General features: G+C 35.2%; 1 protein-coding gene across 3 annotated transcripts in view; it reads right to left on the bottom strand.

Annotated features, from left to right (window-relative positions):
- Positions 1 to 17,675, bottom strand: part of MYSM1 (Myb like, SWIRM and MPN domains 1) — a 40,895-nt gene that overhangs the window by 12,711 nt on the left and 10,509 nt on the right. For 2 of the 3 annotated variants that reach the window (XM_029229320.1, XM_029229321.1), the window contains exons 7-15: positions 16,436 to 16,534; positions 12,923 to 13,695; positions 9,094 to 9,224; positions 7,874 to 7,977; positions 6,541 to 6,618; positions 5,053 to 5,141; positions 1,604 to 1,658; positions 1,206 to 1,256; positions 410 to 484 (exon numbers count right to left, since the gene is read on the bottom strand). In XM_029229320.1, coding sequence (XP_029085153.1) covers positions 410 to 484; positions 1,206 to 1,256; positions 1,604 to 1,658; positions 5,053 to 5,141; positions 6,541 to 6,618; positions 7,874 to 7,977; positions 9,094 to 9,224; positions 12,923 to 13,695; positions 16,436 to 16,534 — 1,455 coding nt within the window. The remainder of the gene's footprint in view (positions 1 to 409; positions 485 to 1,205; positions 1,257 to 1,603; positions 1,659 to 5,052; positions 5,142 to 6,540; positions 6,619 to 7,873; positions 7,978 to 9,093; positions 9,225 to 12,922; positions 13,696 to 16,435; positions 16,535 to 17,675) is intronic. The other variant, XM_029229322.1, reaches the window with a different exon arrangement.

Here is a 17,675-nt window from a genome sequence, read left to right as displayed (position 1 = left end):
AGACAAGTTACGGGTTAGTCTTCCAGGTCGGTCTGTATAGTATCTGTTTAAACACAGTCTTTTGATGACCCCTATTACTTATGATAATAATTTCTAGCAAAATGATGTATACCAAGTTTCAATTATAAGGTTAGCGCATGGCCTCTTAGGAGTTGAAGCTTTTAAATGGCAAAGGCAATGAAGAACTGAGGCCTGGTAATGTTCCCTCTTTCTCAGTGGTAAAAGGAAACAGGTGCTCAATATATGGAATGTTCAGTCACCTCTGGGAATATATAACTGTCCACATTTGCATATTCTCATTTATATCATAGGTAAGGTTTATATGTTAATTATACACACTGAAATCTATAAAAATATTTGGTATGGCAGCAGGGCTAAATAATTTTAAAAATTTTAAGAGAAAACTTACCTCAACTATCTTATCAACTTCTGAGTATCTTCCTCCTAACAGACCAATCACTTCTGCCATAGAAACATGAGCATGCTAAAAGAAATACAAGATAAGACTTAGCCCAAACATACAAACCAAACCCACCTGACCAAAAAATCAGAATAAATCTCACTTATCATAGAAGAGTCATTTACAAGTACAGTAATTATGCTTCTCTAAAATGAAATAGCATAGTAGAGGAACCAGATGCTAGGCTCAGCACACAGAGACTTAAGATTTTAGACCTATCTGTACTGCCAGCTGAGAGGCTTTGAACCAAACATTGAAACACTCCAAGATGCCATTTTTTTCATTTACAAAATGAAGATACCATTTGCTCCGCCTACTGGGAAAGGTATCATAAGGATACAAAGTAAAAATCACTCTGGGTCCTCCTATACAAAACACCATAAACACACACAACCACTGGAGATCTCTGTAGTTTAGTGCAAAACAAGGAGTCTCCAAATTATAAGAGTTGTGCTTTGTTGTAGTTATCTAGAAGGCAGCAGACAAGAATACTAGGAAATTAAAGTCGGGTTAATGATGATAAACAGTCTGCAAAAACTCACATTAATTTATTTTCTCTAAAATATGGAAACATGCAATTGTTTGGCTTTTCTCCAAAAGAAAAGACTTATTTTTTAGATTCCTTGTAAAGGAGGATAGTTAAGATCCAAAATACACGTCTTCCATACTCTCTCTTATGCCTGCAATAAAAATACACAAGAATAGAAATCAGAATAACTAAGTAAACACAATATAATATCCTTACCAAATCCATTATTAAAAGTGCTTCTGAAGCCACTTTCACCTGAAATGGCTCCTGAAATATAAAAAAAAAAAAAAAAAAAATGGGGGAGCATAAAAATAGAGATTTTGTTCTTCCTATCGGAATGCCCACCCTTTTCTCCTTTATCACACCAAGTTCTCACCACCAACCAAGGCTCAGCACAAATCAGACTTTTAAAGAAGTACATGTACAATTCAAAGCCCTAGCATGGAGAAATTCTTTTCTCATTTTCCATCTGTATCACTCATCTGACCTTCAGTGTACCCTGTCTTATCCAACCTTTCTTATACACATGCCTTGCACACACAGAAAAAGAAGAAATATTTCATGTCTGAGAGGAGGGTATTATTTACGGTCATTCAGTGATGAATAAGTAGTACCTGCTTTTCTTCACTGAAAAAATTACAAGGTATCAGTTGGAAGGGATCGAATGAGCTGGAAAAGGAAAAAGAAAAAAAAATCATTCCTAATATAATTTCAATAACATAATCAGGAAAATAACATTCATTTACAAATTTGAAAATGTGTACCAATAATCTAAACCTAAATTCTGTCTAAGTGAAAAAAATATTAAACTAGGAGAACTTCTTGTGATACAACCCTTTTGAAAGAAGCACTTTTCTTTCGGACTTGATTAAATATTTGGGGAACAACATAACCTTTGGGAAAAAGTAATTTTGTTGTCTTAATTTCTTTTAACACCCAAAGAGGAGAACATTATAAATGGCCAGACATGTGTCCTACACTGAAAGTAGGTTTCAAAAGTTCAATGAAAACCTAAACCTGACATAAGATAGGAAAGAAAGTTCAAGAAAGATGGAAGTTTCTCAGAAACACCTCTGTCAGTACAATGTGTTCAGCAGAGTAGGGACTCAGTAAGTATTTGTTGGATGAATAAATGGCAAACAGTTCTGTTAAAGAAATTAATGGATATCGAAAGTTCTATGATAAACTCATCTTTTAAAATGAAAAAGTATAAAAGATGGAAAGAGGGATGCCTAAGCAAGGCTAGATACAAAAGCATGTGCAAATCTGAGAGAAATATCAGAAAGGCTTTGGCCAATAAAGAATTGAGGTTTGAGAAAAATATTTAAAGTGTTTTTAGGCTACGGTCAGAGAAAACAAACAGCGAACATATTCATTTTAACAACTGGAAAAGAGCAGAACTATTTAGTTCCTATTCTACCAGACACTTAGTGCCAGGAGATCAGACACTTTGTTTTGCTGAATACTGTCTTGCAAGTACCTAGAACAGTGCTTGACACACAGTAGGCATTCAAAAAGTGTTTGCTGAATGAGGAAGATCTTCAAGCTAGAAAGTGCTTAGTCAATGCAAATAAAAAGAAATGAAAGGTCAAGATAGATGAGAAAATAGAAAGAAAGCACATGCATCCCAGAGCACTTTGAAGAACCATCATGTGAAAACACCATCAACCCTTTTTGAGGAACCACAGAGAATGAAAAAATTATTGGAGGACTAGGAATAGGCAATTATTGGGTCTGTTTTCAAAACACAAAAAAAGAAGCAGAGGAATCAAATGTTGAGTATCAGGAAAATTCTAGAAAAGGTTATTAAACAGCTGATTTGTGAGGCTTTAGCAAGTGAAGAGGTGACTACTAAGAACAATAATGGGTTCATGAAAATATGTCATGACAGGTACGCCTAAATTTCATTTTTGATAGGAATGATCTGCTAGAAACTAGCAGACTCATAAAGACTCAAATATACTGTTACTAAATGTAAGCAAGACATCTGCTATGATTATTCTTCTGCATAAGATGAAGAAATAGAGTTAATTGTGGTAATATACAGCTCATTGAACAATGATGTCTGAGGTTTACATTTATCTCAGTTAAACATTTTAATCAGTGCAATGATAGAAAAGGCAAGCTTATTGAAATGTTGATTCAAAGCTACGAAGAAAAGTGGATCTGGATTCAAAAAGGTCCTCACAAACTGGAAGAATGACTTGAAATTACAATAAGTATGTCTCACATTTACATTCAGAAAATCAACTGTGTGGACACTAGATGAGGAGTCCTAGCTTATGGACAACTGTATTTTCTTACATAGTTAATCTCATTTAATTTATTCTCACAACTCTAAGTTTTGATTTTAATTTTAGAGAGGTGATATATAATGTAATGGTTAGGAGTATGGATTCTTAAGCCTTAATGCCTGGGTTAAATCACAACACCACCATTAACAAGCATGGGCAAGTCACACAACCTCTTTGTGCCTCTCAGTTTCCTCATCTATAAAATGGGAATGATTACATTAACTACTGCATAGGGTTGTTATGAGGATTAAATGAGTTAATATATATGAAGTGCTTAAAACAGAGCCAACAGTGTTAGCTATTATAGATATTATTTTATAAATGAGGACCCAAGGCTTATAAAGGCTTTGTGTAACTTACCCAGGGACATACAACTGGTTGAGTATTAGGGCTCTTTCCATTGAAAATAACCAAGTGGCATTCCTGGATGTCTTGTTTTAAAGGGACACTGACAAAACTATAGTCTAGGGCTTCCCTGGTGGCGCAGTAGTTGAGAGTCCGCCTGCCGATGCAGGGAACGCAGGTTCGTGCCCTGGTCCGGGAAGATCCCACATGCCGCGGAGCGGCTGGGCCCGTGAGCCATGGCCACTGAGCCTGCGTGTCCGGAGCCTGTGCTCCGCAACGGGAGAGGCCGCAGCAGTGCGAGGCCCGGGTGCCACAAAAAAAACCAACCAAACAAAAAAAACCCCAAAAAACTATAGTGTATTTCATGGGTCATCTGCAGGAAGTGAGGGTCTACAAAATCAAGGCATTTAACTTATTTGGTGACCCTTAATGTTACAAGTTAAATATTTTAAATTATTAAAGAAAAAACCTAACATTCAGCATCAATCAAAGAGAGAATTAGTCATTTCATGAGGTTACCTGTTCATAATGTCTAGAAGTTAAATGACCACCTGTCACAAACAAGGCCCCCTTACAACATACGCTGGATCCTATATTCACTGAACATGAACAAATTAACACTTTTGCTCAAGGTCTCCCAAATTAATAATCAGTGAAATAAAAAATTTCAGCAGTTTTTTAAAAAATTTATTTATTTTATTATTTTATTTTATTTATTTATTGTTTCTGGCTGTGTTGGGTCTTCGTTGCTATGCGCAGGCTTTTCTCTGGTTGAGGCGAGCAGGGGCTACTCTTCGTTGCGGTGCACAGGCTTCTCATTGTGGTGGCTTCTCTTGTTGCGGAGCACGGGCTCTAGGTGCGCGGGCTTCAGTAGTTGTGGCATGCAGGCTCAGTAGTCGTGGCTCATGGGTTCTAGAGTGCAGGCTCAGTAGTTGTGGCACACAGGTTTAGCTGCTCCACGGCATGCAGGATCTTCCTGGACCAGGGATCGAACCCATGTCCCCTGCACTGGCAGGCGGATTCTCAACCACTGCACCACCAGGGAAGCCCCTTCAGCAGTATATATATATATATATATATATATATTTTTTTTTTTTTTGGCGGTACGCAGGCCTCTCACTGTTGCGGCCTCTCCCTTTGCGGAGCACAGGCTCCGGACGTGCAGGCTCAGCGGCCATGGCTCACAGGCCCAGCCACTCTGCGGCATGTGGGATCTTCCCGGACCAGGGCACGAACCTGCGTTCCCTGCATCGGCAGGCGGACTCTCAACCACTGCGCCACCAGGGAAGCCCCAGCAGTATTTTTAAACTTAATGTGGACAATGTAATGTTGCAATATCAGATATCCCTTCCACACATTTTCTATTCATTTGTGGTAAGTTTAAAAAAAACAAAAAATCACACTTATATAATGTCACACTATACCTTTTTGTTGGCCTTGGCACTTTTGAAGATTTACCAGGTTTGCATTTTTCCTCTTCTCTTCTTCTTGCCAACTCCTCAGCAGAGAGATGCTTAAAAAAAAAAAAAAATACCATTTGATCAAAGAGTCCATCAACCACTGAGAGGGAAAGTTAATAAAGAGACAAAACAGCATAAAGCTAAAGAGCACAGATTCGGCAGCACCCTGGCCAAGTTACTGAAGCTTTCTGTGTTTCAGTTTTCCTCATCTTTAAAATGAGAACAATAATAGTAATAATAACAATGTCATGATGTTATTGTGAAGATTAAATGAGTTAATGTTTCCAAAATATTGACAATAATGTCTGACACAGTAAGTCCTTTATAAATATAAAATAATTCTCTTTCATTTCATTTCTATTACCAATCTTATATTCCAGCCCTTATGAACTATGTACCTTTTCCAGAATATATCTGGTATTTTCCTATGTCTGTACCTTTGCTTATGCCTCTCCTTCAGCTTGGGGTTGCCTCATCCACATTTCCACATTTTGAGATTCTCCTGCTCATCCTTCAAGTCACAGATGAAAAATCACATCTTCTGTGAAACCTTCCCTGATCACACCCTTTGGGAGGACCTTGTATTTCTTGGGACCAATCTCATGGAATTTACCATAGGTTTTACCTTTCCTACTAGAAATGTAAGTTCCTGGTAGGCAGGAACCATGTGTTACTAATTGTTTTGCTTAGAATAATGCTCAGATGTGAGGCTGGGTGCAGGGAATGGGGAGGAGAAAGAAGAGAACTAACATTTACTGAGTACCTGGTGTATGCAAAGGCTTACTGAGTACCGAGCATTAGGACCTTCATACATTTTATTTCACTTAATTCTCACAACAATCTTTGAGGGAGATGTTATTATCCACACTTCATAACTAAAGCCCTGAGATTCGGTACAGTTACCCAAGGTAACAAAGCCAGTAAGTACACATTCACATATTATTTCCGTTTGACTGCACTGGTTGTTCACAAACAAATTATATATGCACAGAACACACGCGCACACATACACACATATACTCACTGCCTATGTTTCTTTTTAGGAGCATAATTTTTGTTAGTAGAAATAATACTTTAACATTTGTAATTCAATTTATGTCTAATGCATGGAATGATATTTTAATTGGTATATCAGAACATCATTCAATGACTTTACTGAAATGAATAGGGCACAACTCCCTGGCACCTTGGCAGATATTCTGGAGCTAGAGACCAGAATATAGAGACAGATAATCAAAGTTCTGAAAATTAGTCAAACTCCTAGTTAACTGTACCATCAGTGCCTTCTTTGTTGTTTACTGATGACTTCTAGACAAACAAATTAACATGGGAAAGAGACATATATATACACACACACACAAAACAAGGGTAATATATGTGACATTAAGATATACAAATGTATACTGACAAAACAACTTTCACTTTTGAGTCACCTGAAGGAATCAAAGTTACCTCAAACGTTTGTCCTTCTAAGTCTTTTGCATCACACCAATTTCCCCACGGGTCTCGGACCCTACGTCTCCTTGTGCGCTGTGATGAAATTAAAAATAAAGCAAAAGGTCACAAGATTAGCTTGGACAAATCACAGCACATTAATACACAAAACCAAAATGATAATTTTCTAAAATTCAATTTCTCCATTAAAATACTGTAATACCTGATCAGCAATGCCTGACTATATTTTATTAATTTACATTGAATAGTTAGCACTCTGCTCAGAAATAAATCAGTGATGATTTTCTAAATTTTATTTCAATTTCTCTTTAGTTTTCATTTCCTTTCACCATTTGGGAGTTACAACTCTAGGACAAGAATATTTTTTAGGACCAAAAAGAATCACCATGAAAATGACTTTGTGGTAGAAAACTTGCAAGAACACACAGCCAGAGGTATAATATTGAAAACTAGAAGCAAAATAATTATATCTCAGGCTTAGGAAAAGATTGCCTAGTTAATACAAATAGTAAAAAATTATAAAGTTGGTTGACTGGATTAGTAATATCCAGTTTTGCAAACATCAGTACTGAAGCCTTTAAAATGGACTGGCTGCCAGAAGCCAGTGTATGACTAGCACCACCTCCAGCAACTGTATATGAAAACACCCTTTCTTAAAAAAATAAACTAGGTAGAAATGGTTTACAGCCTAAACACTGAGAAAAATACCTACTCTATCATCTATACTTTTTCCATTTATCTTACCTATTACCAATTTAACCTATTTTATCAGTAAAGTCAACAAGACCACAATATGACTCTGCCTTTTAGGAGACTTGTTGGATCACTTATTTTCAAAATAAGATGCATGCATTTTAAGATACTATAAAACTCACTAACGTCAAGAATTAAAAAATAAAGGCTAAAATATTTTGAATGGCACTTCTACAAAGCTAAATCTTACGGTAAGAATTTTCAGCAAACCAAAAACAAATGAAAGAGAAAAAAGAGCTAAACTGTACAGTTTTAAAAGATATATTTTTTAAAAAAAGATGTATTAGATACAGAAATCAAAACAAAGCAGTCTAAGACCACTTTAGTGAAACATCATGCTTCTGTGTGAAGTTTGTGTGTGAATTTTTAAATTTTGGGGGTTTGTTTTTTGCCTCATAAATCAACATGAAACTGAATGGAAACCAAAAAAGTGAATGGCTTGGGTGAAATAAAAGCGAAAACATGTTCTTCTACTAGATTGCCATTTGTTAAACAGGGGAAGAGAAGTAGGCATATCTTCCTTAACAGGTAAGGAGCAATCAGGAAAGATCATTTAGTGAGAGAAGGGACTGCTTACCATAGATTGCAGACGCTGGGCAAGTTGGTACGCTTCTACTGTGTCTTTTCTGTCTCTGATTCGTACTTTATCAACTGGTTGTGGCCTGTTATATACAGCCTGTTCTATTGGAATCCAGGAAAAACAAAACAATCTATTATTTTGTGGAACTCATTTGTTAAATAGGAAGGCACATCTATACTATTAATTATAAGCCAATATCTAAGTTTTTAAAAAAATATGAGCTTATTTCCACAATACACATTTGATGTGCTACTTGGTAGTTCTCACATAAAAGTATGCTGTTATTATAAGGAAATCGCAATAAAATGAAACATTTAGGAAATGGGTCATTTGTTTAATTTCTGATTAAATGAGTGCTAAGCCCACTTTGTTAACTTTGCAAGTCTAATACAGTAAACATGATTTCATTTTTCTTTTAGTGGCTAAGGAAGGTATGACACCTTAGTTTTCCTGTAAAGCCAGTCCTAACACCGTGCTTTGGGCAAACAAGGAGCTGAAATGGAGGACAGATCCCAGGGCAGACTATAAATTCTCTCTCTACATGAAATGAAATAATCTCTGACAGGAAGTTTTCTGGTTGTCTTTTCATAGACAGAGAATACAGAATATACTCCTCTCAAACTATGGGTTACAAGCTTCTAATTAACTTATCACTTTGCAACTATAACTATTATCTTTCTTCAAAATTGTCATGTTAATTCAATAAAAGGGAGGAATACATTTAAAAATATGCTTAAATTTGAGAAAAACTAGGGTGAAAGAAACTTTCTACCACGAAAAATATCTTGGCACTTTTATTACATTTAAGTGTAGAGGTTCATAAATTATTTTCTTTATTTAAACACCGCTAGACAGTATTTCTAGCATTAACACAGTATTTCCAAATCAAATGGGCTTTGATTGGACTTTTCATAAAATTACTTTTACTTGACAAAGAACTGCATCCTTAAATCATTTCTACCAGTTAGACTGAATATTCTTCCTTTAAAATCATACCACCAATTTTCAATGTAGGTTAAAAGGAAATATAGTTTATCAACAGAAATCTGTTTCAAAACAAAATCTCAATAATACATTTATTCTATAACGTTATAGCATCTTTCTGTATTCTATATCTATAATACGTCTAACTTGAATTCTAACTATTAAAGAAATTAATGGGTGCTATAAGGATAAAAAATGTCGAGTAAAAGATGTTGTTGGGTTTTTATTTTTACCACATCCAAAATTGATTGCTCCTATCAACTCGAGGTATGTATGAATCCGTCCAATACAATTAACATCCCCACAGTTCTTCAGGCCAGGACGTACTGAGGTCTTATTTAAGTATTTCGGTTTGCATATCTCCCTAAGAGATGGAAGTACAATTATTTTGGATAAATAAAAACATAAAAGAAGATTTCTGGGGGAAACTTTTAATATTTGAAATATTTTAAAAATGTACCCCCTCTCAATATGTAATGTGTACAGACAACGTAATACATAATACCCAAGTGTACTTTCTTTTCTGAAATAAAATATCTTTCAATGATACAGTAACTTACAAGTATAGTGTGAGTTTTACAAGTATCATTTCTTCCCCAATATTAAATTCAATAGATTTCAGTTATCCCAGGACTCTGAAGTTAGAGCGTTATTTATCTACAGATCCAAATGCAAGCCTGAATCTTTGAATAAAAAGGGTATATTCATAATATATTGAAAATATTTAGTATTAGACACTCTAATTTTTAATAAATTGCTTAGGTTCATTTACTTTTACTTTGCTGGACAACATCTTTTAATTACAAGCTACCCTGTAAATGCTTAAAAGTTTTATATTAGTTTTTAATCATTATGCTAGTAAATATTAAGTGCTCTCAGTGGAAAACAGAAACAGATACTACAGGACATTCTAAAGGAATCAAGAAACGCACAAAGACTATGAAAGAAATAAGAGGTTTCCATAACAAAACACGTATTTACTAAATATACTTAATGTACCATGTTAGATGGTACAACATAAAGTTTAAGTAACAGAGAACTTAATAACAGTAACAATTACTGAGTGCTTATAACAGATGCTGTACTAAGGGTTATATACAACTCTACAAAGCAGATTTTATCATTCTTATTTTAGAGGAAAGGAAACAAGTAGGTGAGAGGGATTAAAGCACTGACTTAAGAAACTGACAAGATTCAAACACAGACTTTATAAACCAAGTATTCAGATATATCATATAACACAGGTATTTCTTAATCTTTATTCTACAAATATTTATTTTGTGTCCTATACACCAGGCACTGTTCTAGGCACTAAGGATACAGAGATGAATCTGAAGTTCCTGAACTTACAGACCTTACATTCTAATAGTCAATAAATTAATGAATAATATATACTATGTTGTCAGGTAGCAATTATGTGCTAGGAAGACACAGTAAGAAGGATAAGGGGATAGAAATATGTACAGACTATCTTAGATAGGGTGTTTAGGGAAGGCCTAAGCAGAAACCAAATTGAAAATCATATATTCTATAGAATTTCAGGGAGGGTAAAAAGTAATCTGTGATGTGGGAGGGTATCAGAAGTTCCATTAAAAAGGTGAGATTTCAGTGTATCTTGAAAGAAAAGTAAACAAACTGTGCAAATGAAGGCAAGAAAGCTGGGATGGGCATGGTATACCCAGCTATCAAAAAACTATACGAATCTATAAACTGTATTGGTCTAATTAAAGATTATCCAAATTGAAAGGCTTTAAACAAAGAGCTTGGTACTAGTACAGCACTGAACAAATAGTAAGGCCTCTACAAATACCTGTTTATGATATAATGATGATTCACTCTTTCAATCTGCCTCTGTATTCCAAGCATTGTTCTAAGCACTAGGGACGTAACAATGAACATGGAGCCTACATTATCATGGGGGGTTGGGGAGAGAGGAGACAACACACAAATAAAAACATAATATTTTCAGTGGTAATAAGTTCTATAAGATACATAAAATGCAGGGTTAGAGAATGAGAGGGAGGAGATATGTGAGTTACTATAGACACAGGGTGGTCAGAGAAAGCCTCTAATTTCCCTTGAGCAGAACTGAAAGAGAAGAGGAAGCAAGATTCACCAAGATCTGGCAGGGGGAAAAACATGCAAGGCAGCATGAAAAGTCAGTCAAGGCCCAGAGTTGAAAGTGTGAAAATAATGGGTCAAGACTGCAGTCTCTGGAATCACCTTCACCTAATGTGACCTGGAACAAGTTCCTTTTCCTCTCTGAACCTCATTTTGCTCATCTGTAAAATGAGGACAAGGCTGTCAAGAGGACTAGAGATGACTTAAATACAATGCATTGCATTTGGTAAGTATTCAATAGTGATACTGATTACTATTCTAATAAAATATTCCCCTAAACAGGGAGTTAACTGCATGTGCTTTTATGGAAAGGATCTTTTAGCAACAAACAAATCTAGCAGGACTTTTTTTATCTTTAAAACTTTAACTCTTCTATTTTTTTTAATACTGCCTCTAGTCTCTAAACACTCTCTTCTATTTCTGAAGAGAATAGGTTTGAGTTCCTGTTCAAAACATTCCTTTTTGCTTTCACACTGTTTGGCTAAATCATCATACTGAAACAGCAATATTTAACCGGTTTCATGAACTAAGGCAAATGACATTAGGAAACTAATGCCATATAATTTATGCTATCCATATAAATTATTCTGCCTCATAAATCCAAAATTCAAAGTAACAAATGAAATTTGATTACAGTAACATTAAGTAGTCACTGATAATTTATAGACACTTTTGAGTTAGTCATTATTTTGAAGCACTTTTATTTTGGCCATTCATGCTATTTCCAAAAAAAAATTAGATACCAACAGAGATTTAATTTAATTTGTCTTTTTTAATAGTGTGAATTAGGCAATGTGGAATAATGGAAAGAGTGATTTACAGAGTTGAGACTTGCACTGAAGTCCTTCTTTTGTCAGCAGCTGGTCTGTATAATTCAAGGCGGCTCCCTAAACCTCTCCTGACCTCAAGATCATTCTATTAAATAGAGAAAATACCACCTGCCTATTTTACAAGATTGTTGTGAGGAATCAGATGACAGAGAAAAGCTTTCTGTAAACTATAAAACACTATGCAAATGTCAGGAGTGGTTCCTCATAGGTATTCTTTACTTTGATACCACCCTTACCTAGAATTTTCCTAACCTCAACCATTTGCAAGATAAACGAGAGTCAAGAACAAGAAAAAATTCTTTCTTTTAGAATAGGGCTATCTTTAGATTTCAAAATACTTAATATTGTGTGGGTAATCTTCCTAGGTTACAGCAGAAGCCCTCTGTAAAGATGGCTCTACACAATTCCGTAGCTCCTAAAGCAATAAAAATTATGCATGTTTGATGATGTCTTAATTAAACTATTATGAAAAATGCAAATCACTTTCAGAGCACTTAAGCTAATAAGGTGGGAAGTTTTTGGTTTGTTCCCCATCCCTGAGTAAATAATTCAAATAAAAGGCACTGAAAATTTAGAGTGTAAACTTAATATATCAAAAAATTCCTATATCCTGATGAAGGGATTATTAACACATTATGTCACAAGTTCAAAGTTGAAGGCATTTAAGGCAGCTATTTAGAATGGTTTCTGAAATCTAGCCACATTTAATGATACTATCCTGTCACCAAGGTTTCCTCTCTTTGTACCTCAAAGTACATCATAAACTAAGACATTCTCCCCCTTTTCCCATGCAGTTAGTGTTTTCTATATCTTCCTAACATTGTCCTAAGAAACCGCTTCTTAAGGCAATCATCTATCCCTTTTCTTCTAGGACCACAGACTCTTAAAGAACAGACAGATGGGTTAAGATAGCTATAGATGACAATATTTACCAAAACTTTCAAAAGACTTCATTATGAGAAATTGTAAGTTTTGCCTATTGAAATATATAATATGTTAAAGCTCTCTGGAACACTAGGAATATAAAATACTAAATTCTGCATAGGCCTAAGTAAATACTCTAGAGTATCATAAGTTTTAAACCAGCACCAAAAATACAATTTTTCCTTACCACTGGTCCAAAATATAATTCCGAATTTTCAAATAGCGTTCTGGTGTTTTAGCTTGGCGCCCCTCAAAAAACTCAGGAATTGCTTGTTTTTCTTCCTCTTGAATGATATCTCTATCAATTTCTATTTCTTGTTCTGGTGGCTTAAGCTCTTCTTCCTCATGGCTCTCCTCCTCCATTTGGCAGGAAGAATGAAAAAGCAATTCATTATCACTCAAGTCTTTCTGAACTTCACAAGGCTCTGGAGAAGGTAACTGCCTGGCATCATCTATTATTCCATTTCCATCATGCTTATTACAGTTTTTCATCAGTTTATTACATTTCTGATCATATAATTCAACTGATTTTTGGTCACTGGTGTTGTGATTTTCAGTCCAAAATGTATTTCCTGAGCTTGAAAGTGTTTCCATCTCACCTTGCTTTATATTCTGAAGATACTCCTTGGAAGATTTAGAAATGGGATCTTCCTGGCTGTCAGAAGCAATGAATTCTCCTTTACTGGTTTCATGACTTTTATTTTTAGAGATATCTAATAAGAGATCACTGCTAAGATTCTTTTGGGGAGCTTGAGAAGTCAACTCATCTGCCTCATCTGTGATGTCTACTTCTTCATCATCAGATAACTTTTCAATTTTTACAGCATTCCAGTTGGGATCAGCACGACCCCTTAAACCTGATGGTGTCCATGCCTTTGTGCCTTCAGCTTCATTTTTCATCTGAAAACCACTGCTGTTTTTCTGATTTGCTGTTTCCTTCTCTGGACCATCTGATTTTACCTTATTAAAAATCAAGATAAAACCTCCATAATATTAGCATTTTAAGATGTAATCACTGGCACAAAAAAATAGGATAGATACAAAATTATTAAACTGAGTACACGTCAATGGTATATTATACCTTTACTGTTCTTTTCTTTGAAGGGTTTACAACTGCATTTTAAATGTAAAAGATCATCATTTCAAATTTCCATAAATATATTTGACTCATTCATGGTCTGGTGATTTTTATTAATCAAATAATCATGACCTACTATTCAATACTTAATTTTCAATATTAAGTTTAAAACAGGAATCTGGCTCAGATCAGCCATAAAGAATGAACCAACAACCGTCATACAAGGTATTCTCTAAGATATTTGTAAAGGCTTATTTCTCAGAATGTCTGATACCTCAGCTGATCATTTTTTATAATGCTAAAAAATCCTTTAGTTAAAGGAGTCTATCTCACATATCTTCACTTAGTAAATTAAAATCATCTTTTATTTAAATACAAAGACAATAGAAACAAACGGGTTTTTGCAGGTTCATTTAATGTAGCTCCAATATTATAGAACTTATAATTTAAGGCATGAAATTATCTATCATATCTGCTATTATAAATATCTTGTAATGCAATAAGGAAAAGAAAATAAATGTCAATGAGTATATATGATTTGAAATAAAACCTTTGTTACATATAGAGTTTTTGAAAAATCTTGTACGACTGATATACCCAAGGGATGACAGCTTCCAAAGAGAGATTATTTCTAGATCCTTTATCACAATAGACTCCCAGGATGTCATATTTGAGGTTAACTGGCTTACTATGTAGAGGAGAAGGAAAAGGTAGCAGGAGGGAAAAGGAGATTTGGACATTTAGCCTGAAATAGCCTTTAACAACCTTGCTATTTATTTGAAGTCTCCAGTTTTTAGCTTAAGAATTTAGATAAAATTTTGCATTATATTTCATTATATATTGTTTCTTTTAATATTAAAATGTACCCTTTCACCTCAAGGCTTTGAGTAAAACTGACACTACAAGATGCCCCGCACATTCTAGTCTGAGGAGCACGGGAGTAAGAATAACTAAATTAGGGGCTTCCCTGGTGGCAGTGGTTGAGAATCTGCCTGCCAATGCAGGGGACATGGGTTCGAGCCCTGGTCTGGGAGGATCCCACATGCCGCGGAGCAACTAGGCCCGTGAGCCACAACTACTGAGCATGTGCGTCTGGAGCCTGTGCTCCGCAACAAGAGGCCGCGACAGTGAGAGGCCTGCGCACCGCGATGAAGAGTGGCCCCCGCTCGCCGCAACTGGAGAAAGCCCTCGCACAGAAACGAAGACCCAACACAGCCAAAAATAAATAAATAAATTTATTAAAAAAATAAAAAAAAGAATAACTAAATTAGGCTTATTCTGTTCCATAATACCTTAACCTTAGCAGGCTGTCTTGAAAATACTTTTGCTGATTAAAAGAGGTGGTAGATGACTGGTTTACAATGAATCCATTCCATTACTTACTTCCTATGCCCAAATGACACTAAGTTAGATAAATCTTGTATACAGGGTAAACCCCATTACAGCTGACCCTTAAACAACAAGGGGGTTAGGGGTGCCAACCGTCCACACAGTTGAAAATCTGCATATAACTTATAGTTGGCCCTCCGTATACGCGGTTCCTCACCATCTCCAGTTCTTCCACATCTGCAATTCCGCACCAGCAGATTGTGCAGTGCTATAGTATTTACTATTGAAAAAAATCCATATAGAAGTGGACCTGCTCAGTTCAAATCCTATTTACATTAAAAGAAAATGTAGGGCTTCCCTGGTGGCGCAGTGGTTGAGAGTCCGCCTGCCGATGCAGGGGACACGGGTTCGTGCCCCGGTCCGGGAAGATCCCACATGCCGCGGAGCGGCTGGGCCTGTGAGCCACGGCCGCTGAGCCTGCGCGTCCGGAGCCTGTGCTCCACAACGGGAGAGGCCACAGCAGTGAGAGGCCCGCGTACCGCAAAAAAAAAAAAAAAAAAAAATGTAAACAGAGTCAACCTTATCTATTTACATTAAAAGAAAACACCAAATTTCACTTAAGGGCCAACCCTATTTACATTAAAACACCAAATTTCACTTAAGATACTTTCAAATTCTATATAATTATGTTTCGAGAACTCAAGCAGAACATATTAGAAAAATTCTAAGTATCAAAACTACATGGTTGAATATAGCACAAATTACTTGAAAGACTAAGGAACTAGACCATAACTGTACATTTCTGAACACTGCAATTTATTAAAGTTTTCAGACAATTCTTCATAATAATTGTACAAGTTTCATTGCTATTAAAAAGATTTTAGAATCATGTTAGCATTTTTGGCCCCTAAGTTCTAATCATTCTTAGAAGTTTAACGCAAATATTTGAAAAGAAATTTAAATTTCCAGGAAACAATGACTTCTAAGGTTTTCTCTTTGGAATATTATTTGCTTTATAGGATTTTTTGAGCAATTAATATTTTGTCCTATTTAACTGCATGAAATTAAGTGGAGTAAAATAATAATGCCTATTTAATAGTAATACTCAATACATTGAATATATGCTTTGAGATTTCTGAAGACAAACATTTATAGGGTACTTTATGGGTATAAGTACTTTCACTATAAAAACTTTGAACATTAAGACTTTAATGCTTGAATTAAAGAAGTATTTCTGCTTATTAATTTTATTTATTTAAAATATTATCACTAGGGTATTTATATTCTGCTTACCTTATTTTTAAAGTACTGTCTGGCATAACTCTTCACTTGTAAAACACTGCGACTTCCAACTAGCTTTGCAATTTTGGTCCACCTTCGGCCAAATTTAGCCTATGTTATCAAAATGGAAAAGAAATAGCTTTTGATTAGCTCACTTAATATTCCAAACTACTGCCATATTAAAAAAAAACCTCTATCTTTATTTATTTTCTAACGCACACAATGAAGCCTCACGTACAATACATAGTTAAGACTCCTAAAATCAAAGCCCACATTCTTCTTTTCAAATCTTGACATCTGAAAACAGACCAAAATGATTTAGAAATTTGTTTTCTTTTTATAGATACCTAAATGAAGACCCATCACTTCTACGTATTCCTAACATTATGTATTAGTAGTGTACATTATGATGTTCCAAATTTAAGATAACTTAAAAAAAAGTGCCTAAAAGGGAGGCAGGTTATATTTTCCAATTGTAGAATCAACTGAATATGTTCTGACACTAATTTCAAAATATTTTTTTTTTTACCCAGATTCCATCTGTTACAGTGACTATTACATGTTCCATAGCAGATACTTTTACACTATACAGATATCACAGTAAACTGACTTACAAGAGTGAATCACAAATGAAGCGACCTGCAACCAACATCTCCCTACACCCCTCCACTGTCAAAGGCTGTATACCTACTTATACTGAAGCTGTGCAGGGAAAAACTGAGAACTTGAGGGAGCTCTGGTGTGTTCTGCAGTACAGACAGGAACGCATTATAATTTTAAAGCGAGACAGGATTTTTAGGTATCAAGCCTATCATTTGATACATAAATCTCCTTTACATTATCTCCAACACAAGATATTCTCTACTTCTCAAAGTAGCTCAACAATCCTTTCTTAGAATTCTTAGAACTATTTAAAGAAAAAAAAAACAACCCACAACAATTCAGAGAAGCTGATTCCAGGGCCAGATTTACAGGTCAGACAGTCATGACTTATGGCAATAAATCATCTTCAAAGTTCTTTCTGACCTAAATGATAAACCTTAATTTATACACTTATTTCTGGTATTCATTAGAAAATCTGACATATGGACAATTTCTTAAAACTGAAAGTACTTCTGAGAAAATGATTACTAAAGATTGTTCTTAACTAATACCTAACTGAGGTCAACTTACTGAAGATTTAGTTATCTGTATTGTGTGATGAAGGCAAATAGGTAACTTGGTAGCATGGATCACTTTTGGAAACAGGAAG

The sequence above is a fragment of the Monodon monoceros genome, unplaced genomic scaffold (genome assembly GCF_005190385.1).
Source record: "Monodon monoceros isolate NGI ecotype Baffin Bay Population unplaced genomic scaffold, NGI_Narwhal_1 Super_Scaffold_18, whole genome shotgun sequence".
In the NCBI taxonomy this organism is placed as follows: Eukaryota; Metazoa; Chordata; class Mammalia; order Artiodactyla; family Monodontidae; genus Monodon; species Monodon monoceros.
This window is presented reverse-complemented; position numbering and strand designations above follow the sequence as displayed.